Source organism: Vespula pensylvanica, chromosome 16 (assembly GCF_014466175.1).
Source record: "Vespula pensylvanica isolate Volc-1 chromosome 16, ASM1446617v1, whole genome shotgun sequence".
Taxonomy (NCBI): domain Eukaryota; kingdom Metazoa; phylum Arthropoda; class Insecta; order Hymenoptera; family Vespidae; genus Vespula; species Vespula pensylvanica.
In genome coordinates, this window is record NC_057700.1 from 3,174,492 (window position 1) to 3,200,350 (window position 25,859).

The 25,859-nt window shown below is 35.9% G+C and overlaps 1 protein-coding gene across 2 annotated transcripts in view; it reads left to right on the plus strand.

Moving 5' to 3' along the window:
* The window catches only part of LOC122634904 (mediator of RNA polymerase II transcription subunit 15-like), a 26,708-nt gene continuing 849 nt past the window's right edge, over nucleotides 1–25,859 (plus strand). The window contains exons 1-3 of one of the 2 annotated variants that reach the window (XM_043824409.1): nucleotides 1–1,125; nucleotides 22,028–22,458; nucleotides 22,519–25,859. The exon at nucleotides 22,519–25,859 is cut by the window's right edge and continues 849 nt beyond it. In XM_043824409.1, the coding sequence (XP_043680344.1) occupies nucleotides 22,048–22,458; nucleotides 22,519–23,460 (1,353 nt within the window). In that variant the 5' untranslated portion in view covers nucleotides 1–1,125; nucleotides 22,028–22,047 and the 3' untranslated portion in view covers nucleotides 23,461–25,859. Of the gene's footprint in view, nucleotides 1,126–22,027 lie in introns of both variants that reach the window. The other variant, XM_043824408.1, reaches the window with a different exon arrangement.

Sequence of the window (25,859 nt, forward strand, 5' to 3'; positions counted from 1 at the left end):
TGCGCGCGTAACCCAGCGCACCGTCAGCCTTCTCGCATCGAACTCGAAGCCAGACGACGCGACATTGAGGGCCAAGTCGGCGGGTCTCACGCAGCGCGCACTCAGTTTGCAGTCTGGTAGCGGAGCGAGCAGACGTCTGTTCGAACGTCTCACAAACGCGCTCTGACAAAACGCATTTCTCTTTCGGAAAGGAATTCTCTCGTAGTCGTGTATATAAGTAGTTACTCTACTCCTCATTCACGCAGAGAGAAAGAGACAGTCAAGACTCTACCGAGTTTCGAAGCAGGGTTCAAGTTCACTGTTTGAGAAGATTTTCGTCTGATCGTGTGATCGTGATATATAGATATATATTTTTCTCTCTCGAGATTTCGATCTCGATTTTTTTTTTAATATACATATATGTACGTATGTATGGATATATCTATATATATATATATATATATATGTGTGTGTATATAAATATCGTGCAGGACAGCAGCCATCAGTGATTCGAACATTTCTTTCGGCCGATCGAGAACGAAAGGATTAATTTTCTATCGGCATTTATCGAAAGTGGTGGACCATATATTCTTTCTTTCCTTTTTCTTTCTGTTCTTCTGTTTCCTCGCTCCTACACGAAACGCGTACTTAATCGAGACGTTCGTTTGTGGTGCGGAATTGAACGATAAAGAAGAGAGAACCGAAGGATTCAACAGGAAGAAAATCGAGCAATAATTCCACGTTATGCCGACAGTGACTTAGAAATATTCTACAGGAACATTGGTTATCGTGTCGTTCGTGAACTTTTTCAAAAACGAAAAGAGAAATCTATAGGACAAGAAAACTCGTGTGCGTGCATTCTCTGTCGCGCGCGTATAATAAAACTTTGATCGTTCGATCGATCGCATAACCGAATTAAATCGGACAATCTTGAAAAAAATAATCTTTAGTTTTTGTTCATCGTTCTTGTTGTTGTCTATTATCACTATTCTTATTTTTATTATTATTACAATTATTATTACTACAACTACTATCGTCACTACCATCAACCATCGCTATTATTCGTACGAACGCTTGACGCATATAGAAGCAAAGTGCATCGACCGTTGGACGTGCTATCGTATCCGAAAGAATCTTTCAAAATTGGTGAGTACTTTCTACATCCATTATATTAAATACCCTTTTAATTATATTCGATTCTTCGTATTTATTTCTCCGCCCCCTACATCCACCCCACGTCCACCCACGTATTATTTCGTTGCACATTTTCCAAACGATCTTGTTATTTCTTTTTTTTTTTTTTTCGTCGATGAGAAAAGAAAAGAAAAATAAAAAAAAAAGGAGAGAAAAGATGGTAAAGAACCGATGAACTCTGAAACGCGGTAAACAACGAGATCGAAACGAGACGTTCGATCGATACGTCGACGAGACGACGTCCCTCCCGGCCGTTCCATTTTCGCGAAGTTCGCGTCTATATGATATCCCTCGATCCATCGAATAGAGAAAGAGAGAGAGAGAGAAAGATCGTATGTCGTGTTCGATCGTTTTTCACGCGAAAAACGCGCGTCTACGTGCGGTTAGCTAACGGAGTTTAAGATATCGCGCCGTCTTACACGTGTCCCTGACACGTCGGTAGTGCTCGCTTACGGATATGTGATTTCTTTGTGTGTGTATATATATATATATGTGTGTGTGTGTTTGTGTGTTTGTTCGTGAACGCATACGTCGTATCGATCTCGATTACTTCGATTTTTTCGAATGACGGAGAAAGAATTAGAAAAGAAAAAGATAAATAAAAAATGGTGATCACGCTAGCAAAATCGAAGAATCATTATCGCACGAGATCATAATCGAACGGCGAAGGAATTTTGTCTATAGTTAAAAAAAGGAAAAGAAAGAATACAAAATAATTTCATTTCAATGCTTATACGTTACTGCATATGTGTATCTAAATATATGTAACTACCATAGGTTCTATAACTTACATTCGTTTCGTTTCTCTCTTTCTCTCTTATGATAAAGATGACACGTCATATCGATCCGACGTTCGATCCCTAACGTCGTCCAGAGACCTTCGAAATATACGTGAATGACGCAACCAACGCTCTCGCTCCAATTCGTTGGCACAATAAACCATGCATGTTCATTGTTCCTCTCTCTCTCTCTCTCTTTCTTTATCTATCTATCTATCTATCTATTTATCTCTAACGCTTCGTTGTCGATTCATCAGCACCCGATGCATATCTTATCTTCTTGTCTCCTATCTTCGGTGACTGTACACTTTCCAAATAAATACTCTTGTTTACCAAGTCGAAATTTTACTATATTCACTCGTGACGAAGAGAGAGATGATGATGTTTGTAAAGAATCGATTGAAAATAAAAGGAAAAATATATTCAGACTTTCTTCTTATTATTTCTTATTATTTCGTTTATTCTCTCTCTCTCTCTCTCTCTCTCTCTCTCTCTCTCTCTCTCTCTCTCTCTCTCTCTCTCTCTCTCTTTCTCTCTCGAAACGCGTGCATTCGCCCGAGGAGAGGAGAGTCTCGTGCAACGGTCCGCTCGTTGCGTCATATTCTCGACGGTTCAACGAGGATGCACGTTCATCGTCTCTTTAAATAGTTCCCAACGGTAAGAACTCGCCTCGAGATATACCGGGTGAACGATTTTACTATATCTTAGAAAAATATGTCGTATAGATGCATAGAGATAGAGATAGAGAGAGAGAGAGAGAGAGAGAGAGAGAGAGAGAGAAAGAGAGAGATAAAGAGTAATTAAATTTAAAATGAATTCATGTGAAATATTGATCGTTCTAATCTTTCTCTTTGCTCTTTTTCATTCTTTCCTTTTTCCCGACTCCATTTCTTTTCTTTTTCTAATTAATTAATAACACTTCCCACTTTGTTACTTTCTCACTTTCCCATTCGTATTATTTTCGATAAATTTGACAATCGCATTTAAACGTAATCGGATTAGAATATCAGATTAGAATAATTATCAGAAACGAGACGAGAAAAATAGAACAATTTTGAAAGATCAAAGTATTATAATCGAATCGTATGCCATAATTATTATTAGATAGACGAACGATTACTAGGACGAAAATAGATCGTTTTAGATAATAATAAAAACGATCGATCGAACTGTCGACTCTTTTTGCACCGTGTCGACTGTATGTGTAAGACGGAAAAAGAAATATGAGAAAGAGAGACAGAGACGAAGACAGACACAGAGAAAAAGAGAGAGATAGAGAGAGGGACGAATATAGCAAGAGAAGAACTATCTTAGATAGTGATCCATCGAAACGGTAACCTCAACCTCTCTTTTACTTCTATTTTCTAGTCTTGAGACTAGCTCTCTGATCGATCTCTCTCTCTCTCCCTCTCTCTCTCTCTCTCCTCTCTATCTCCGTCTCTCCTCCTCACTCCGTTAATTGTAAGCAGCTCGACGGGCCGCTGCTCTATTGCGGCACGCTCAACAAAGTGGGCCACGGCCTAATTTGCAGAACTCCTCTCAACCTCGGCGAAGCGTAAGCCGAGCGAGCACGATAAAACTCACGGGCTCTCCTTGATCGAAGGGCACGCACGTGTGTCAAGAGCGAATGTCCTATCTATTTATCGTTCAAAGAAAAAAAAAAAGAGAGAGAGAGAGAGAATCGTTCGATACGTTTTTATACTCCTCGTATATATGAGAGCCATCTGACACTTACATACATGTATATATATTTAATCTTTTTAAATTTTGTGTCAATTGTTAAAAAAAAAAAAAAAAACGAGAGAGGAAAAAGAACATTCTTTTCCATTATTTATAGATTGTATTGATAGTCTAGGCTAAAAAAAGAAAAAAGGAAAAATATGTATATATATATATATATACTAGATAAATTTGATCGTATCTATGGACTGAAATAAATAGAAAAAAAAAAAGAAAACGAAAAACTGCCGAAACTTTGGAATAAAAAAATTATCGATATTTCAAGTGAAATCTTAATCATCGATTTCAAGAAATCGCTTAATCAGCTATATGAAATCGAGTTACATTTAAATAGTCACTTTTGAATATAACGTAATATTCTTTCCCAATTGGTCACTGGAGAGGGAAAGAATAAGGAGTGGAAAGAACAATAACGTTTTGCAATAAAGGAAGAGAATAAACTTTGTCGAACGTTTTCGAGCGCATCTTATTATTATTTAACGATCGACGATAGCTCAGTTATCGCGGGAGATCTATGATCGCTCGTTATTACGAATCGGGATTAACGATATCTCTCTTTCTTTCTTTCTTTCGAGGGAAGATACACGGAAGTATTATAGATTGTTGCACGGTACTAATTCTTCTTCGAGGTTCACGATTTCTACTAGATCATAGATGTTTTCTATATATCTTATTTGTATTAGTACGGTTATTACAAATACTATATATATATAGGGTGTGCGTGCGTTTGATTTCAATCGATCCATACGAACATCATTAATATTACCTACCAATGTAAAAGTCCAGTTGCGTGTTAAAACATTATTCGATCTTACATTAGATAAAAATCGATACTTTCTCCATAAACATACACACATACTTTCTATATATATATATATTTCTGTCTCTCTCTCTTTTTGTCTCTCTTTCTCTCTTCTTTCCTCAATAATTTAATCCGTTAAACGAGAAATCGTTGAATTAACTCGTCACGCAAATCTCGTAGCTTATCTCGTGATAAACGAATAAATAAATTATTAAATTCTCTCTCTTCCTCGAAGATATCATTATATCTTATGATATATTCAATTTTATAAAAGCTTCCTTTATCTTTTATCTTCCGTTAGAATTTAATTCGTTGATTTATTAAAAAGAAATATATATATATACATACATATAATATATATTTCCCAATCGCGTTTTTCACCGAAACGTTATTTTCATCGATCCGAATGAAAATCTTTCGAATGTTAACGAATATCTTTGAGTTATTAAATATACAATTTCGTCGAAGAAACTCGTTCAAAGATTTTCGTGGGATAAGGTTGAATCGATTGAAATGAGTCACCCGTTATATGAAATACGAACTACCTCTACCATCTTATAGATTCTCTTTCGTATGAGATATCGCGGATTACACGTTACGTCATCGTCCATCCGTTCATCGATCACACACGTACACACACGTACACCACAGTTCGTAGAAAGAAAGAAAAAGAAAAAAAAATGCTCGCTCAAAAAATCCTTATCTCGAATCTATAAACAGCTCTCGACGACGCTCGATTAACACGCGCGTTCTCCTTTACACCTTTCGCGATTCATTGTCCTCGTTATGTAACCCCATTTCGAGGTCCCAAATCTTTGAGTATGGATCATTCGAGATTGGATCATTACATCGAGATATCGATAAATTTCAAGCTTCGAGAAACTTATAAAATTCTCGCATTATTTTTCAAAATGTATTCTTACATGTATTGACATTTCTGTTAATATATATAATAACGTCATTATCAATTATCACTTATCAATCATCAATTATCATCGTTACAATCGTATTTGCTATGGCGTCTATTATTATCAACGTCGACGATCGGATCTATAATCAACCAGATATACTTTTTTTTCTAATCAAATTGTATCAATCGACGAATAAAAAATCAGAAAGAAAAAGAAAAGAAGAGAGAAAGAGAGAGAGAGAGAGAGAGAGAGAGAGAATAAAAATAATGGACCTTCCTCTTTTTCATTTAATCTTCGACTTTTCAATCTTATTTTTATTCCCATAATGGAACTATACGAGTACGATCGCGTAGCCGCATTTTATTGATCGCATTAGCAAATATCATGGCACTCCGTTGTTCGCGATGACCTTTTCACGTTGGTCGTGTTATGCAACGAAGGTGAATGGTCGAGCATAACAGCTTGCACGTGTCGAAGTCACGTGGCGAGCGCGGACTAGCAGCAGCAATAGCAACGGCAACTGCAAGCAACAACAGCAGCACTAGCCAGTAACACAAACTCTAACGCTGACGTATATACGTACACACATAGAAAAAGGGTGAGAGAGAGAGAGAGAGAGAGAGAGAGAGACAGAAAAACAGACAGAGATATAGAGACATAGACGAGAGAGACAGAAAACAAGGGGAGCGCGCGAATTGCGCGACCATACTGCATAGAGTAGTAGTATGCTACTTGCACCAGACTTGCATCACATTAGAATCACGGTGTTGTGTTGTTTATCGTCGTTATCATGTCGTCGTCATCGTTGTCATCGTGTTTGTTATTATTCTTTCTTACTTCGGTTCGTTTGGAAAATAAATTGTTTTCTTTTCTCTATACTCTTCGAAATGTAAATAAAGGAAAATGCAATAATTTCTCTTACGTATTATCGAACAAACTGCATGTAAGATCTGCATTCGTATATTCCTGTTTACGTTTCCTCTCTCTTTCTTTCTCTCTCTTTCTCTTTATGTGTGTCTGTGTGTTTACGTTCGTTCGTTTTCTCTTTCTCTCTCTCTCTCTCTCTCTCTCTCTCTCTCTCTCTCTCTCTCTCTCTCTCTTTCTCTCTCTCTCTCGACTGAGATTGTAGATTGCAAAGAGTGTGTGCGAATAGAGAACCTTGGCTGTCCCTGAAGTCTTTCTCACGTGCGCGTCCTCTTACGTAACGTGGAGCGTGCATGCTTTCGCGCATCACTTTTCACGTTATCTCGTCTCACGTGTCGTTCTCGGCCACGCCGAAACCACACAAACACATATAAACATACACACACACACACACACACACACACGTACGTATACGATAAATCGTGTCACATGTAAAAGCCCACCCCAAAATCTTGTAAACGTTTCAATGACATTGACTTCTCCTTTCGATCGCATAATAAAATATGTAAAGTTTTCTAATGTCATTTATTTCATGGTGACGTGTTCACCGAAGTATTTATAATATGTGATATGTGTATATATATATATATATATATATATATATATATATATATGTATATGTAACTTGATACAAAGTATGAGCGGCGAGTTTTGATTATTTAACTTTTTTTTCCTCTCCTTTTTTCTTTTCCTCTTTCTCTCTCTCTCTCTCTCTCTCTCTCTCTCTCTCTCTCTCTCTCTCTCTCTCTCTCTCTCTCGTTCAAAAGTGATTACCAACATAAAACGAATATATCTAATGTGTTTTAAATCATTTCGTAAATACAATATCTTCCTTGTACATTATATCGGATATAAAAAAAGAAATATTCTAAATAAGAAATATTAAATGTAAATTCAATTAAATTTTATATGAAATAACAAGTATAAATAAAATATATTATTATCGCGTTGATAAATCGTTATGTAGATAATCGTCGAATAATCGATATATTGAACATTTAACGATATTCAAGATTTTTTCTTTATTATTTTGTATTACGAAAAAATATAAAACACACACACACACACACACACACACACACACATATATATATCGAAATTACTAAATCCTAATCTTTATTTCTCTTAAATATCTCGTCTTATTTCGAATGCTCGTTACGATCTAATCGGATGCCGCGTGACATAGGTATTATGTAACGTCAAAAGCACGCGTAACATACAAACATGGGAGAAATTCTAAACACGCCTCTTTCCCTTTACCGCACTCTTTCCTTTTTAACCCTATCTGTCTCCACTCATCTCTCTCTCTCTCTCTCTCTCTCTCTCTCTCTCTCTTCCTCTCTCTCTTTCTCTTTTTCTCTCTCTCTTTTTCTCTCTCACTCTCTTGTACGCGTTTGCACATGCTAGAATGCGGGCCGCGTTTATCCGGGTTCGTCTCTCTTCTTTTTCTTATCATCTCGTTACGGATGCGCGACCGTTACGCGTCCCATTACCCTAAAATACTATAACAGAATCTTCGTGTATGTGCGTATGTATTTGCATGGATTAAATTTCTCGGTAAAAATAAATTTCTTTTACCTAATCGTTCCACTGTATCATTTTATCCGTATAACGTTATCTTTCTAACCATTAACCCTAATTAACACCTGTTAACCCTTCGAACCGTACATTTTGCACGTATCAAATTTTCAACGATTTCCTATAATACGAGTATATAAGTCGATTTAAATTTCATTCGATTCACATGTAAAATGTTAATCGTTCATTTACAGTCTAATACTATTTAATCGTTCGCTCGTTTACGCATACATACTTACATAAATATATACGTATACACGTAGAAACATAGTTCGCGGTTTTTAAGACCTTTTAAAAGTTCTTTTAGTAACCCGTTGTAAAAACTCGCTACTCGAAAGATTAATCGATATTCGTCGACGATTCAAAATTCTCTAACGATTATTGAAAAACAAGATATATATATATATATATATATATATATATATATTATCTTCTTGATCTATCCATCTCTCTAATAACATTCTTTATTGAAAATTATACAAATGAATTGACGTTCGAAGGATCATTGACCATCTACTCAAAAAAAAAAGAAAAAAAAATGAAAGAAAAAGATGAAAGAAATTCCAATAAATTTCATCATTACCATTCGATTTCATGATTTCATTAACGAATTCAACGATTGCTATTCTCATTAATTTCCTTATAACTTAATATTACAAAAAAGGAGAGAAAAAATATTCGTAGGAATGTTTTCCCTTCGTCATTAGAGATTCAAGTACGTCGAACTTGGACGACGTACGGTATACAATATGTATAGTTAGAATACGTATATACCTATGTAAAGGTATGTGCACAATGCCAGTTGCTCGATGGTCGTGGTACGTTACGATTGCGGTCAGTATTCACGTAACAGAGCAAGAGCATTGATACCGTTATCGAAGCGACGCAGGCGTTTCGAACCGGTCTCCGATTTCGTTTCCCGCTTATTATGCAATCGGTACGCGATGGCGTGTTGAATGTCCGAAAAAAAAAACGAAGAAAGGATTTAGAAAAGAAAAAAGAAAGAAATAACGCGACAAAATTCTTTAAAAAAAAAAAAAAAAAAAGAAAGAAAAGAAAAAGAACAAAAATCGGATTGTCGTCATTCTTTCACAGTAACACAGAAACGTGTTAGTTACATATAAGTGTAGTGTATTATAGAGTCGTAAGCGAATTTCGTGATAAACGGTAGTCACGGTTACGATGATTAATCTTTTTTTTTTCTCTTTTTTTTTTTTTTTTTTTTGAGAAAAAGGTTGAAGAGGAAAAAGAAGAAAATGAAAAAAAAAAAATCACTCGCGTTTTCACGTAGACCGCAAACAGATCTTCCAAGCAAACCATATGTTCTTCTTCGTTATGCTCGGAAAATGATACTAAAATTCCGCGAAAGTCACGAAGATATATAACGTGTTTCTCGTTTATCCATTATTAAGACCTCCTCTTCCATGAAAATCTCATAATGAGAGAAAAAAAAAGAGAGAGAGAGAAGCAAATAGGAGTGAGTACGTGTTCAAAAGTAGCACGATACCTTCTCGTACAAGTGAGATAAAAGATTAACAATGATTACGTACATTCCACGAAATGATATTGTAACTATCGGTATCCGTTGAAACACTGAGTGAATCACTGGGATGACGACGAAAAGAAGGTCGATCATGTTTCGTTGGTATCCTTTTTTAAAAGCTTACGAGTAAAGACAAAAAAGAAAAGAAAAGAAAATTACGAGCAAACGTTATATTCAACGTTTTGTGAATTTTTTAACGAACGAACGAACTTAAAACGAATCTTGTCTTTTCACGAATTAACCGAAACAATGTTCTTCCTCTTTATTCGTCTTTATAAAAATCATCTTGTATTTTAATTGTCTTTCTTTTTGTTTTCTAATTTGTCTTCATCCTATCGAAGAAATTTTTAGGTGATTAACGATATAACAACGATCTCGTCTCAGATTTTTAGTTTTGAGAAAAATTCAGAAAAAGAGAGGGAAAAGAGAAGAAAGAAAAAGAAAAAGAAATAAATAGTAAAGATTATGTCTTCGTATATTGTATATATCCGGTAAGATTAAAGGAAATGAAAAAGCGAGATAGAGACAAAAAGAGAGAGAAAGAAGGGTGAAGCATGATTGCACGTTGCCACGTGCGTCTCTTGGCAAAGGATTGCGCAATCGTAAAATGGAGCACGTGCGCGTGACAGCAAGACTCGTGTCGTTCTTTTGACTTCCTTCTTCGAAAAATGACAATTCGGATCAGTGATAAGGGATGTGTTCCTTTTTTGTCTTTTTCTCTCTGTTATTTTCTCTTTTCTTTCTCTTTCTTCCATTCTCCCTTTCCTATTTTCAACTCATAACATAAATCTCATTTGTTACACCATTTTATCGGATTTTATCAAGATCGATGAATTTTCATTCGGAAGATAACTCGGAAGATAAGTGAGAATTTTCATTCGGACACTTTTCTTGTTTTTCCTTTTTTTTTTTAGAGGATACTAATTTTGTATATATATATATATATATATTTTTTTTTTTATAAATATCATACGCATTAATACATACATACATGTGTATTTCGAAAGTAAAACTCGATCGCTCGTACTCATGTATAATATCAATCGAAATTTATAATACTTTACAAATTAAAGGTATTAACAAACGAAAGAGAAAGATAAAGAATCCGTGATCTTTTTAAAAACGTTTACGTTTAATTCGTATTATATTAGACAAAGAAAATAAACAGAGTTTCGAAATATTACTAAAGCTTTAGATCGAACGTTCGAATTTTTCGATTCGTCGAGTTACATGATTTTTAATTCCATTTACAAGAGATATCGATGTGTCGTTGAAAATTAATCGAACCTTTTAAATAGAACAAGGCAACATTATATGCATACATAGAGAGAAATCGTTATCTTTCTCTCTCTGCTTCTCTTATATCTCCAAATACGTAGGTATATCTATGTATATATATATATATATATATATATATATATATATATATATGTATATATATAGTACGTATATACATATATAGAGCCGCTATTATCGTTAGTAATTTTATTGTTATCACCTCGACCACGGGACTCACGTTTAATCTCACGACGTGTAATACGAATTTTATTTTATTTATTTTACCTTACGACGTTCTTGATTCTTATCGAGAAACTTTTTTCTCTTTTTTCTTTTTTTTTCTTTCTTCCTTTTTTCTTTTTTCTTTCTTTTTCTTTCTGTTCAGCCTCGTAAATTATCCGTCGTTATAATCGATCTTTCGTTTTTCAAAATAATTTAACAGATATACACATATAGTATTGTACATAAAGAGAGAGAAAAAAGATGAGTGAGTGAGTGAGAGAGTGAGAGAGAGAGAGTGAGAGAGAAAGAGATAAGCTAGAATTACGTAACCCTTTTACGTTACGGAGTCATTGTACACATACATCTTGCGTAGGTCGTACATAACATGAGAGAGAAAGAGAGACAGAGAGACAAAGAGACACTGAACGTACGGCTTATGTGTTTTACAACAAAAAGTCTAGCTTCGAAAATGTCGGCTAAACGATTTCCAATATTATTTAATTGCATATATATAGGTATATACCGTACACACTTTTAATCTATTTCAAATGAAGAGTTCTTACAATAATAGAGAGACACTGTCTCGTCTAATCAATCATAACAAATTAGATAATTAATGATAAAACTATATATATATATATATATATATATAATTATAGTTATAGTTATCAAGTATATTTTCGAAAGAAAGATATCGATTTCGAATTTCGCACTCTCTCATTTCTTTTCATCTGTTTTGACAAATTTGTTTCCCTGGTTACTTCATTTTTGTTTGTTTGTTTGTTCCTTTTGCTTATCTCACTTTTATCCCGAAAGAAAATAATCTCTAATTTCAAAAAATACAAATCGATCAGTCTAAATATACAAAGAGTTAGAGAGAGAGATAGAGATAGAGATAGAGAGAGAGAGAAAGAAATATGTGTATCGATAAAACGTGAGTGAGATAGCTCTAACGAATACGTCACGCGACGGCTTTAACTGCGGCAACGTGTTTCCGCATGCGTCACGCAATGGGCCGCGTGAAAAACGCCTGGACATACCCTGAACGTGTCGCTTTGAAGAAAAAACAAAAAAAATAAGGCTTGTACAAGGATCGATGAAAATTATTTATTATCGTTGACCGATTATGCTAACGCGTAATCTTTCTTCTCTTCTCTTCTCTTTAATTTTCTATTTTCTATTTTCTAGTTTTATTTTTATTGGAGTCAAAGTCCGCAAAATTTCCAAGTTCGCAATAGTGATATTGCGGAACGCTGTTATAGATTGACTTTTGGTAGCCGAGGTCCGTCAGTTCAACTACTTCACCAACCACTCTGTTATGTCACCGATGAGTTTTGTTCTTAATTTGGAGCGTGACATAATCGGAAAGAGTAGCAAAGAAGCCATCTTCTCTCATTCTTTCTCGTTCCTTCGTATTCGGACGATCATCGTTCGACCAAACTTTTTTTTACTAAAGGAAACTTTATGTCTAATTTGTTTTAATATCATTTTTATTTAATTTTCTTTTCTTCTAATATATCTTCCTCTTTTAATTTATACACACACACACACACACACATATATATATATATATATATATATATATATAATTAGGTAATATAATTTAGTTGAATTAGATAAATCAGAAATATAACTAATTTAGAGGAAAATGATATATTTATGTATTACATTTATATATCTAAGATATCTTTTTGATATCTAAAGAAAATCGTTCGTCTTACGTCGCACAAAGAGATACCAAAAAAAAAAAAGAAGAAAAAAGAAAAACGAAAACGTTCTCTTCTAATCTCAATGTTGAAATGGGTTAAGAAGGGATTACTAGCGAACATCAACGGTGTGCGCTATCGCACGATGCACGTTGCCTAATACTGACGTTCGCAATGATCACGATAAACGACGTCGTTCCACGAAACGAGGGCGTGTTTCTCGCGCGTTCGACGAATCACTTCTACGTACACTTACACTCGGCCGTTTATTTCGAAGAGTCATGTAAATGGAACTACTCATACAAAATTACAATTAATAGTACCTATACACGTACATAATACATATGTCCATTCATTCTCATCTATAGACAAAAGTATTTATCGTAATCAAATGTAAGAATACAAATCTCAATTTTTAAGTATACAAAAGAAAAAAAAAAAAAAAAGATGCCTAAGAAATTATATTATGAAATCGTAAGATTATTATAGTTCTTCGTTAGATTCGAGTTAGAGAAGGAAAAAATAAAATGACAACAACAAAAAATTAAGAATTAGACGGGTAGAACGATCGAATGATACGAAAGATATAAAAGAAGAGAAAAGAAGAGAGGAAAGAAGGGTCGAAAGAAAAGATGGAAAAAAGAAAAAAAAGAAAGAAAAAAGTAGATTAATTTCTTCGTGACGTGAGGAGAAGGAAAACCAATTGATGAGTCTGATGAGTACGTCCCTGTAGGGGCGTCTGCGCGTTTCTACTTTACGTCATTAAGCGCACGTTTATTCGCCGGGTCGCGCGTGGCCCAGCTAATACATAGGTAAGTACGTAGTAGTTACAGGGAAACGTGCGCTGGCTAAATATGACTCACCGGTCGCACGACATACAATATATACATAGTATATACATACATATATATGTATGTACGTATGTATGTATGTATGTATAAACATATATGCATACACACAACGTGGGTTACGCTTGGCGATTCGATTCTTCTAAGTCAAACCGTGTCAAAACTGTCCTAACATTTTTCTCATTATATTTCAAAACAAAAGCTTCTCTATAATCTCAATATCTATTTATTTAATAAACAATCGTATATAGATATATACATCATATAGATAACTATATGTGTCTAACAATATTTATACATGATATACATGCAAATGTTTATACACCGTATATATGTAAGTATAAAAATCTATAAAAGAAAGAAAGATTTTATTTAGGGTAGATTGAAATTAATCGATTCATCGAAATGTCGAAAAATGAATATATATGTATATACACATATATATGTATATACATAAAAAAAAAAAAAAAAGGAAAAAAAATCTCTTTAAGAATTAAAAGTTTCGTAAAGTTTAATAGAATTCGACGAGTAGTTCGTTAGTAAATGTATAATACTTTTCGACGAGGACGAACACGGTTATAAACGGGTTATGCGAAATAACGCGAATAATTCAAAAGGCGAGGAGAAACGACGTAGGACGAAGGTGCGCGTGTTTTGCGTTGTTGTTTCGTCACATGAGAAATTCGCGTGGGTGGGCTTCCCTGCTTCAACAAAAATCACGTTCTCGATCGATAATAAAGAGGACCGGCCAGTATCGATACGATACGATACTTGTAGGTATCTTATGAGTCATGCGTGACTATTAAACCATCTCTCCCCCATTCTCATTCCCTTTGCCCTTACTGGAATTACCTTAAATTATTTCTCAATTACGTCGGTGCTATTTTTTCTTTTTTCTTTTTTTCTCGTCCTTCGTTTGATCATTTTTAAAATATTAATCGAACGTGACGACGTGAGTCTTATCACAATGTCACTCCGACAATCGAGTATCCAACAATCGATATGAAACTTTTAATAAGAAAATATTGATAAGGAAAGGAAGGAAGAAAGAGAGAAAATCTAATATAAATCATTTATTATGATTATTATTTCGTTGCGATTGCGACGTAAATAAAAAGACAAGAAGAATACGTACGCTTGAAAAATTATTCGAAAATCGAATATATTATTATCGTAAAATATTTTCCAAAATGGTAAAAAAAAGTTGTGTCGACTAGTAAGCCTCGTATTCGACTAATCGTGACGATAATATCTTAAATAAATTTGCGCGTAATAAATTCGAGGAGAAAACGACGAAACGTTTTAAGTAATTCTAAAGTTCTAAGAGTAATCATAACATTATACATAGATATATGATACGTATGTATAATAATCTAAAACGTTCACAATTACGAGTACATTCTCGTAGTACTCTATCAATCGTATTACGAATTTTAAAGATTCGAAAGAATATTAATAATGATGCGAAGAGAGAGGAATTGTTGCGAAGGGGAAGAAAAAAAGGAAAAACAAAAAAAGAAAAAAAAGAAAAGAAAAGTTTTTTCCCCGAGTTTCGTAACAAGATCCGATCGTAAATTACTTATTATACTAAACGTAAGATCGTGTATTAATCGTAATGACGTATCTGGTAAAATCCCGATTATTAAGCGAGAAACCGAGGAAAAGATTAGCTGCGTTATAAGAATTAGAATACATACTAATGTGTTAGCTTAAAGATACCGAACTAACGCATACGCGGAAGATATATAATTTCGTCTTAACCGAAATGACTCGTGCCAAAGAAAACGTCGTCGTTGTCGTCGTCGTCGTCGTTTATTCAACTACTAGACGGTTTCTAAGTAGGTAACTTGCAAACAAGAAACATAGATATAGAGAAGAGTCGGACGAGTAGTGATATACGGATTTATTTCTAAGTAGCGGAATAACATTGTACGAGAGAAAGATTACCGAACTAATGTAATAATCGCAACGTCATTTCAACTACTTTTTTCTTCGTCTTTTTCTTCTTCTTCTACCTCCACGTTCCTTAATTTTTCCTTCTTCCATTTCTTTCCCTTTTCGTTTCGTTTCGTTGTCTTTTTTCGTCTATTTCTTATTCTTTTCATTTTCTTTTTTCTCTTAATCCATCATCGATATCGAAAGAGACACTCGAGAGTTGGATTGGATCGGAATAGAAGGTGGAGGGGATAGGGTGGGGAAAGTAGAGGAGAGGATGGGAGGGAAAACGTCTTTATTCGTTAAGTTGCATTCGAGACAGCAAGTAATTATCGTATAGAGTAAAGCGTATAGAGGGGCGTTACGACGAGGTCAACGAGGCACGTTTTCGCCGACATCCGAGAGTGTCGGCAGAAAGTAGAGGGAGGGACGGACACGTGATTAGACGAGACTCGTCGATATATTTTTACAAGAACGACGCCCTCCGCCTCTCCCCTCTAACACCTCACCCGTCTACTGTAGTCTACCGAAAGCTTTCTCTCTCTCTCTCTCTCTCTCTCTCTCTATCCAATAGTTCGTAAGCACGAGGCCAAGTCCATGTCGTTACTGGTCTCTATGTCACTCCAAACGATGATAGGCGCGTTGTTCAACAGCACGTGGCTTAGCAAATGCGAAATGCTAGAGCGTTTATTTTACGATGCAACGAGCCACAAACTCTCTCTCTCTCTCTCTCTCTCTCTCTCTCTCTCTCTCTCTCTCTCTCTCTCTCTTTCTCTCTTTTTCTCTCTCTGTCGAGTCTTACGACTTACGACTTAAGAATTACGTAACGGATTATTGCAGAACTTTAACGTTGTTTTAGCGCGTGTGCGAAAGCATCGCATGGCTTGTCTTGTGTGTGTGCGTGTATATATTCCCCCCTGTCTATTCAAGGTTTATCGTCGTAATAAATATTTCGGAATTTCGTTCTACATTTCGATCTATCGTTTGTAACAATCATTTTTTACAAATTCGTGTCTGCTCGTTTCCCTTCCCTCCTCCTTCTCCTCTTCCTCTTCCTCTTCTTCTTCCTCTTTCTCTTTCTCTTCTTCTTCCTTCAGTTTTCATTCTTTTTTTTCGTTACTCTTTATACGATTGAAATATTCTACTACTACGTGTTAGTAGAATCTTTGCATTTATTATTACTAAAGCGAGCAAGTTTTCTCACTTGTACTTAATAATAGAGCAGAGAATAACCGATAGATGGATACATTTCCATGATGTTAACTATAATTAGTAGGGATAAGCTCTAATTAGTTAATCGAATGGTAGAAGTGAAGCAAAAGAAGCGATGGTTTGTATTAATCAATCGTTTCCATCGATATCAGTATTCAAAGATGATTTTATTTAAAAAAAAAAAAACGATCGATCGTGAAAAACTTGTTTTATAGGTAAAAACGTATATTAATTTGTATTTATATGCGTCGGACGTGTATGAAAATCTAATGAAAATTGCAGGATAATAATAATATGAATGAACGAACGAGAGGAAAAAAAAAAGATTGATCGTCGGCATGGTCGATATAGCCAAGACCACATATTAATTTTCTGCACGAAGTTTATGAGAGACTCGTCTTTAGATTAATCAACATCTTTTCGTTATATTTTTTATCGATTTTTTTTTTTTTACATTGAACGTGAAAAAAGAAAAAAAATATATATATATGTCAAATAATAATAATAATATTTCAATACGATATACAAATTTTATGCAATGAATAAAATCGACGATACGATACAATTCGATAAATAAAAATGAAAAGCGTTGTTAACAATTCGACTCGTGAAAATTGAAAAACAAGAAAAAGAAAATAAAGAAAAAAATTATTAAAAATAATTTAATACAATGAATTACCATTAAAAGGATGACGAATCAAACATGTCTCGTAATCGTTCGATCGGTATATGTCAATTTGAAAAATTAACTCGATAATATCGGGAAAATCCTAATAAAAATATGAATTGTGATATGCTTGTAATAGAGAACGTATCTAATGTAAACGACGATGCAACACGTGATATGTTTTAAGGAAAAGCGCGTGTGAAATTATGTAACTGTGTTACCACGTGCCGCTTCGGAAGTCGAAGCTCTGTTATCGTGTTACGATGTGCGAACTAAGAGAGGGAGAACACGACATATACATAGTTCTAGGAATTCGAAGTAAGATTAAACATTTTAATGCTTTGCGATAAGTCAAGAGATACTCTTAAATAATATCGTTCTCGTGGCAGATTTGCCACTTTTTCAAAAATTTCATTTAAATTTTAATAATATTAAAGTCGCTGAATATTATAAAATATATTTATATGTAATATCGATAAAAGACATACGAAAAAGGTCGAACGATATATATTTCTATATGAATTATTTATTTTTATTGGTTCGATGTGCTGAACGGGAAGAAACTTTTCTACGAAGTTCATAGAGAAATTAATAATTTCCATTAAAAAAAAAAAAAAAGAAAAAAATAATAATAAAAAAAAGAAAAAAGTTGTTTCATACTACGCTTTATGCAAAGAAATATATCATAAAATTTCAATCGTATTTAAATTAGAATTACGGTAAGAAGACAGGCTCCAAATTTGCAATGCAAAGTAATACGATCATGTTTACATACATACTTTCTTCCTGTTATATATAAATCCATTAGACATTATGATAACATTATTTAAAAAGAAAAAGATCTTTGTTGATTCAATGCAAAGGCATTATTAAAAATAAAATAATGATAGGATAGTTTACGAAAAAAACAATATATATTTCCTGACTTACTGCATCACGATATTTTCTGCTTGAAAATCCTAAGATTATAATATCGTTATCTCTTTTAATAACTAAAACCATAAAGTATACATATATACATATATGTGCTTGTGTCACATATATATATATATATATATATATATATATATATATATCTTATCACTTTATCGACAGTCTCCATTAAACAAACAAACAATAATAATTTTTAATAAGCTTCAATTTCAATAATTAACAATTAAAATCTTTAAAAGAACTTTACTTATTTCTTTTCGTTAAAAGGAAAAAGGAAAAAACAAAAAAGAAGAAAAGAAACAGCTTTATAAACCCTAAAACGAATAATATAAATAATATCTTAATATAACAATAATAATAAGCTTTTAATAAAAAGATAATGATTAGTTTGATCTTCTCTTTAGTATACATATATATATATATATATATATATATATATATATATATATATATATAATACGGGAAATTATCGCAGACTGTGGTTTTCCGGACGTCACTCCGGAACGTACGATATTCTATAAGACCGCAGAAAACACGTGGACGTTCTTTACGGAAACTCACGCGTAAACGTTAAAACGTTTACGTAACTTCTCGTGCTCGAGAACGAAACGTCGCAGATTTGCGACTATGTATGTATTTCTATAATAATAAAAAGTACACACGGTATTGCGAATATAGCGTTGAAATCATAAAAACGAACGTGATGTTTTCTAATGTAAACCATCGCGAGATATATTTGTACGAGAATATATCATAAATCTGTACATACATACATACATACGTATTATTTACCTTTCGAATGATATAGATCCAATGAATTTTTTCTTCCTCGTTTACAAATGAAGATCAAAAGGACACGTGTATCTAATCTATATATTTCTCTCTCTCTCTCTCTCTCTCTCTCTCTCTCTCTCTCTCTCTCTCTCTCTCTCTCTCTCTCTCTCTCTCTCTTGTACGTGAATAATTTGTGCGCACAATATATATACATATAGACGTGTATATAATATATATAGTAATATGAATATATTCGTGTATATACATACGATGCTTTTATAGAAGCATTATAAGGATCGAATCGCAATTACGCGCACAAAATTGAACGACGATGATACGCGCGACCTCCGAGGATCGGTTACTTAAATAGGGATGCGAGCATTTATTTTATCGTCGTTAATTGAAAGCGATTTCACGAAGGGTAAACGCCGACTAACGACGTCATTCGCGTCGACGAGAGTTCACTGACATTATCAGCGACCTTGAGCGCGACCTTACCTAAGGATACTTACTCTTTCTCTCTCTCTTTCTGTCTCCCTCTTTCATTCGTTGCACCTTACAGACCTTCACGCTGTAACAATTTACCTGTCGTCCATCTTCTTTTTTCTCCTTTCGTTCTTCTTCCCATTCTATCTCGTTTCACTCTTGACCGTTCATCCGGAGTCGTCCTCGAAGCACCAAAATTCGAAACGTACTGAAGACGAGGAGGACGACGACGTTGTTTGCATAGAAAACGAGATCCTTAGAAAGGAAGCAAAGACACGTTTCGTAGATACGTATGATTTGTCACCTTGCCGTAGGAATATAAACAACATTATTTCTTTTGTACCAATCGTATCTCATCGCCCCACTCTCTGCCTTACCTCGCTTCACCTTCATTGTTTTTCTTAAGATTCTGTATATTTAATTTAAACATTGACACACGGATTCTCCCCCCTTCCCCCCCCCCTCTCTCTCTCTCTTTCTCTTATATTTCTTCCGACTCTATCTCTAATCTTCGATAAATATGTAATAGATATAATAATGATTCTATAATTACGTACATACGTAGATATGTATTATATATATATATATATTTATGTTATATATATATATGTACGTTATATATTATATTTATGTATGTATGTGTGCACAAATATGTATATATAGGAACATAAATACGTTCGTTCATTCGTGACTTCTTCGAGAGGTAGGGGTAGGTAGATGAAGAGAAGAGAGAGACGGAAAGAAGATAGGAATTTCAAAATGTTACGAGCCCGTGATAGTTCTTACTCAAGAAGCGCGTATAGACACTGTGTGGTGTAGAGTTGCCTCGTTGGATCACATAGCACTGATAGTTACGTAATATTAAGCAACGCGCTGAGTATTGCGACAAACACGCCGTGTAGCTTTATCGGTCACCGCTGTGTTGATATTCACTCATTAAAAGAGGAAAGAAAGACAGAGACAAAGAGAGAAAGAGAGAGAGAGAGAGAGAGAAAGAGAGAGAGAGAGAGAGAGAGAGAGAGAGAGAAATATCTCTCCTATCGTAAAGTTTCGTTTAAAGCGACAAAGGACATTGTTTTCGAACTTTGATAGTTCGTCTTTCTAAATTAGGCAAAGATGTGGGAGTGAGAGGGAAGATAGGTAATACGAAATACAACCGAAAGAATTTGTTTTAGAACTGAAAGTTTAATGTTCGACGGACTGGAAACGTTCGCGTAAAAAAAAAAAAAGAAAAGAAAAAGAGAGAAAAAAGGGAGGAAAAAAAGAGAAAGAGAGAGAAAAAATAAAAGGAAAAAAAAAAGTATAAAAAAAGATGATAAAGGCGTTCCTCAAAGAGCGTCAGACGGTTCGGTATTACATGTTTGCGTATTAAGATCGTCGCTCGTAAAATGTAGCACGAAATACGGTCTATGCAAAGTCTCTTAATTTACAATTAAGATTCGACACGGTCTCATACACAGGCGGGCGCGCGCACGCATGCACGCACACACATACAAACATACACACACTGCTATATAAGATCGTATATATCTATGTAGGGAGAGGAAGCCGAGCTTGTTCTTTATCTGTAAAATCTCGAATGGGGAAGGCAAACGATCGATACAATTCGCGATCCTCTCGAATGCGTGTTCTCGCGTGACGAACGGCCGAGGTTACCGAAGGAGGTCAACCATCTGTAGGAATCGCAAAACGTTTCCTCGTTCCTGATTCCTAAGCGGCAGTTATGGCCTTTTCCGACGAAGTGGACGTTAGCGTTCGATCGTCATCGCCATGCACGGGACCTCGTTCGTTCAGGGCACACGTGTACATATGTACTATATAGCCTATTATGCGATAGTTTAAGCGGAAGGAACATTGAGAGATACGCACGCTAGCTAGAAAATTACCTTGAAGAAAATCGATTTGTTCCGTGTAAGACGACAAGGCCCCCTTCTCCATATCTCTCTGTCTTTCTTCTAAGGCAATCCAAAGAAAACTATTACGAGTCCGATGATTTTTTTCTTCTTCTTTTTCTTCTTCTTTTTTTTTATCTCTTTCTCTTTCTCCCCACTGTTATTCGAGGAATAAAGATAATCGATAAATTACTAATCTTTTCCTGAACACTACATATTGATACCTGGTATCTTTAGATCGACCGTCGTTTCAATCTTGATTAAAAAAAAAAAAAAAGAAGAAGAAACATCTGATTGTAATTTATCGTATTCGTCCGTACGGAGAATATTCGCATTCTCGATACGTAAGAATCGGATCCGTGATTCTACTTACAGATTCGAACCTATTATTATCGTTGTATCCTCGAAATGATCTCTTACATCATCGTACAATAACAGTAGAAATATATAAACGTGTAGGCTAAGCTATTATATTTCTGTTATTGTGACGTTGTGAGTTCATCGGGCGATAATCATTGCATTACCCAGCAAACGCGTCTAGAACATTGCTAATTCGTTGAGATCCTTAATGTCAATTTTTAATCTCGATGTAGACTAATTTAGTTTTGATTTGATATGTTGTAGATGTACTAAGAAGACGAATTATGGTGGCAGAATTTGTCGCCCGTCAGAGTGGATCGCCCATAAATGGTGAGACCGCTTGCCTAAACAGTAACATGCCGGCCAGCCACACAATGGCGCACGCAGGTCACGCTGGCCACGGTGGTCACGATGCTCACGGACCACTACCACCACTTACACATCCGGCTCATCATGGTGCACCTATTCAGCAGCAGCAGCAGCAACACGCACCGCAGCAGCAGCCGCAACAACCACCGCCGCCACCACCTCAGCAGCCTTCGCATCATCATCACCATCACCACCAGACGCAACAGCAGCAACAACATCATCAACAGCAGCAACAGCAGCAGCAACAGCAACAGCAGCAGCAGGCGCAACAGCAGCACCAACAACAGCAGTCACAGCAACATCACATTCACCAAGACTCACAACAGGTGACACATCCCGAAAACTTCCCCCCGAACTTCGACATCAGAAAAGAGCTCTTTTCCCAGCGCAAGCAGAGAGAGTTCATCCCGGACAACAAGAAGGATGACAGCTATTGGGACCGGAGGAGACGCAATAACGAGGCGGCCAAGCGGTCGCGCGAGAAGAGGCGATTCAACGACATGGTGCTAGAGCAGCGTGTCATGGAGCTGAGCAAGGAGAACCATATACTAAAGGCGCAACTCGAGGCTATACGCGACAAATTCGGTATATGCGGGGAGTCCGTGATAAGTACGGAACACGTGCTCGCGGCATTGCCCGCGGAACCACCGATAAGCGTGAAAAGGGCGAAACTACCGGCCTCGGCAGCCCTCCTTTACGCGAGAACACCGAGTCCCGTTCACACGTCGGTGATCCATCAGCCTGTTAGCGGTGCCAGATCGCCTAGATCACCGGCCCAGCTTTACGTGCCCGAAACAACCGCTTATCCGGAAACGGAAAGCTTCCAATATCCTTATCCGCATCCGGCCATGCATCTCGATACGACGAGCGCGTTGAATTTATCGCGAGGACGAAGAGCACAGTCGCCGTTCGAGTTATCCTCCGGTAGCGGCGACGAGGGCGGGCCACAGATGATAGTAAATTCTTCGGCCAACAACAGTCTGCCGCACAAACTCAGGCATAAATCCCGTATAGGTGACAAGGACGCCGCAAGTGCTCTACTCGCATTGCAAGGTATCAAACAGGAGCCCGGACCAAGAGCGTCGCCACCTTGGGACAATGAAGGTTCTAGCGACGAACGGGATTCTGGTATATCATTGGGAGCCGAATGGACTGGACCAAGCGTGGCTACCGTCCCGGAAAGTGAGAGGGAAGTCAAGTCGAGGCTCGACCGTCTTGCATCCGAAGTTGCCTCATTGCAGTCCATACTGCGCCTAGGCAAGCCAACCGACAGTCTGATGGCTGGACATTCATTGCCAACTAATGCAACGACACACAATGGACCATGAACAAATGTCATCGTCGTTTTCACGAACTTGTGTCGATGGAATTTACCCTGTTCTAAACGAACTATCGTGTTTTTATCATATCCATCTTCGAGATGCTCGAAAACCGATTCGATCAACATCCGTACACGTCTCGACGAACTTTTAATGGTCGTACTCGTCGATTGGTTCTCGCCGAACGAAAGAACGGAGAGAGGAGAGGGTGACCAATTCCTTCGTCCAATGTCGATCATCATACGCGAAGCGGAACATCGATTATTCTTATTGGCGGAAAAATGAACTCGATTCTGGGCGTCTTCGATTCTTTCGCTTTGCACGGTGATATTCGTCGAGAAAGGAAGGAGGAGGGGGGAGACCCTTTACCGGACGGATATTCTCTCTCCCCTCTTCTTCCTTAACTTTCCCCACCCGGTCACCTCTCCTCCCCCCGCCCCTCCACACCGCTCCATCCGATGCGTCGATGCTGTCGCAAAGTAGTAACTGATAAAACGAACGAGATACGATATTTAGGTTACTCGTTACTCTAATTACGTTCTTATTAAGATCTTTAAGCTATTCGTTATATTTTATTCATTATCGTTAACAGCGAGTTTGTTAATTTGGGACAGTCGTATATCGCTAAACGCATACATAGATCGATACGAAACTATCGGAGTTTATTCGGAATCACAGAGATCGTCTCTAAACAGGTAATATTAAGTGAACGAACACTTGAACGAACCGTTCTCATCTTGAGAACATTCTTATCGATCTTTCGGCTAGCATCGATGCGTTCTCGAGTATCGAGCTTAGTTTACGAATACAAAGTTTACCTGCTCTGGACGAGATGCATCGTTATATACGTTTATCCACGTAATAGATATTTACGTATATACGAATCTAAAAAATATTTTCACGTTTTAGACTACCAATCGCAACGAGAGTTATTATTTTTCTATACCTTCGTGAATTTCTTTTTCTTTTTTTTTCTTTCTTTCTTTCTTTCTTTCTTTTTTCTTCTTTTTCTTTCTGTTTTCTGTCTTTTTTTTTTTTTTATCCCACTCCTTACGTGCCGTATTCATCTTAAGCGGATTTACTCTTAAATATAATAGAGGAGTGTTAAGCCGCTTTCGCAGGAACATTTGCGATATTACATAAATGTACTTCCGTTTTCTCTTCGATGCGAATACGATATCTCAGCACGTAAGCATATTTCGTGAATAAATACGAACATTTCATTTATAGAATATACACGTAAGAAAAACTTTATCTGGCAAAATTATAATCCGTTCGATTTGAACGAGACCGATCCGAACGTTCGCGCGAAAGCGACTTTATTCTACGATTAATGTAATCGCGGTCGCGCAACCGGCTATCTCACTACCATCAAGATACGTTTGAAAGGTAAATTTCGTATCATCGAGATCGTTAACCGTGAAGCAATAGATAAGCTCTCGTTACGATACCATCCAAGAAAAGAAGATCATTTTGATTTTCTTCGTACGTAAGTACGTAGACCAATACATACATAAACATGTCGTTTAAAGAAGAATAGATATGTGTATCATGCGAATATACACTAAGTCGCCTTACTAGCAGTTAGTCTATATATATGTGTGTATATATATGTATGTATTATATGTGTGTGTATATATGTATGTATATATAAATATATATGTATGTATATATGGCACATGATAAAATCAAAATGACAATTATCATTATCTTGTTCTTTCTTTGTCTCTCAGAAAATTGGAGCCTCTTTATACGATCGAACGAATGAATTCATTCTATATGAAACGATACGAAATTATTACGTTCGCCGAGAAAAAAGAAAGAAAGAAAGAAAGAAAAAAAGAAAAGAAAAAAAAGAAAAAGAGAATTAAATAAATAAATCGATCAATCAATAAAACGCGAGCTGTTTTATGAGAAATCTTCACGATCGTGTGTTTAGCAATCGTTTTCATTATGATATTGTCATAGTTTTATCGTAAACGTTTTTCACCCTTCGCCTTTCGTCCCTTCGTACCCCATCATCCTTCATCTTCTCGTGACTGTTTTCTTTTACTATTTTTCTTTTATCGGTGATCGTAAACGAGATGCGATCGCGCGCATATGTCTACGTATTTAAAAGGATCGACGATTCATCATACAGATTAAAAACGCATATATACATACATACACTGTAGACTTGCAATTTACGCAACTGCAGTTTGTGCTTTGCACAGCACTACGTTAAAAGTTATTTATCGGAATATCGGTAAAATTTTTAAGTATCTTCATCGGATCTTCGTTATAAGCCGAAATTAATCTTTAAACCGATATTTAGGATCGAAGTATTAAGTGAGCCTATAGTTATATATTAAAAACGTAAATAAATAAACAAATATATATATATACATAAATATATATATATATATACA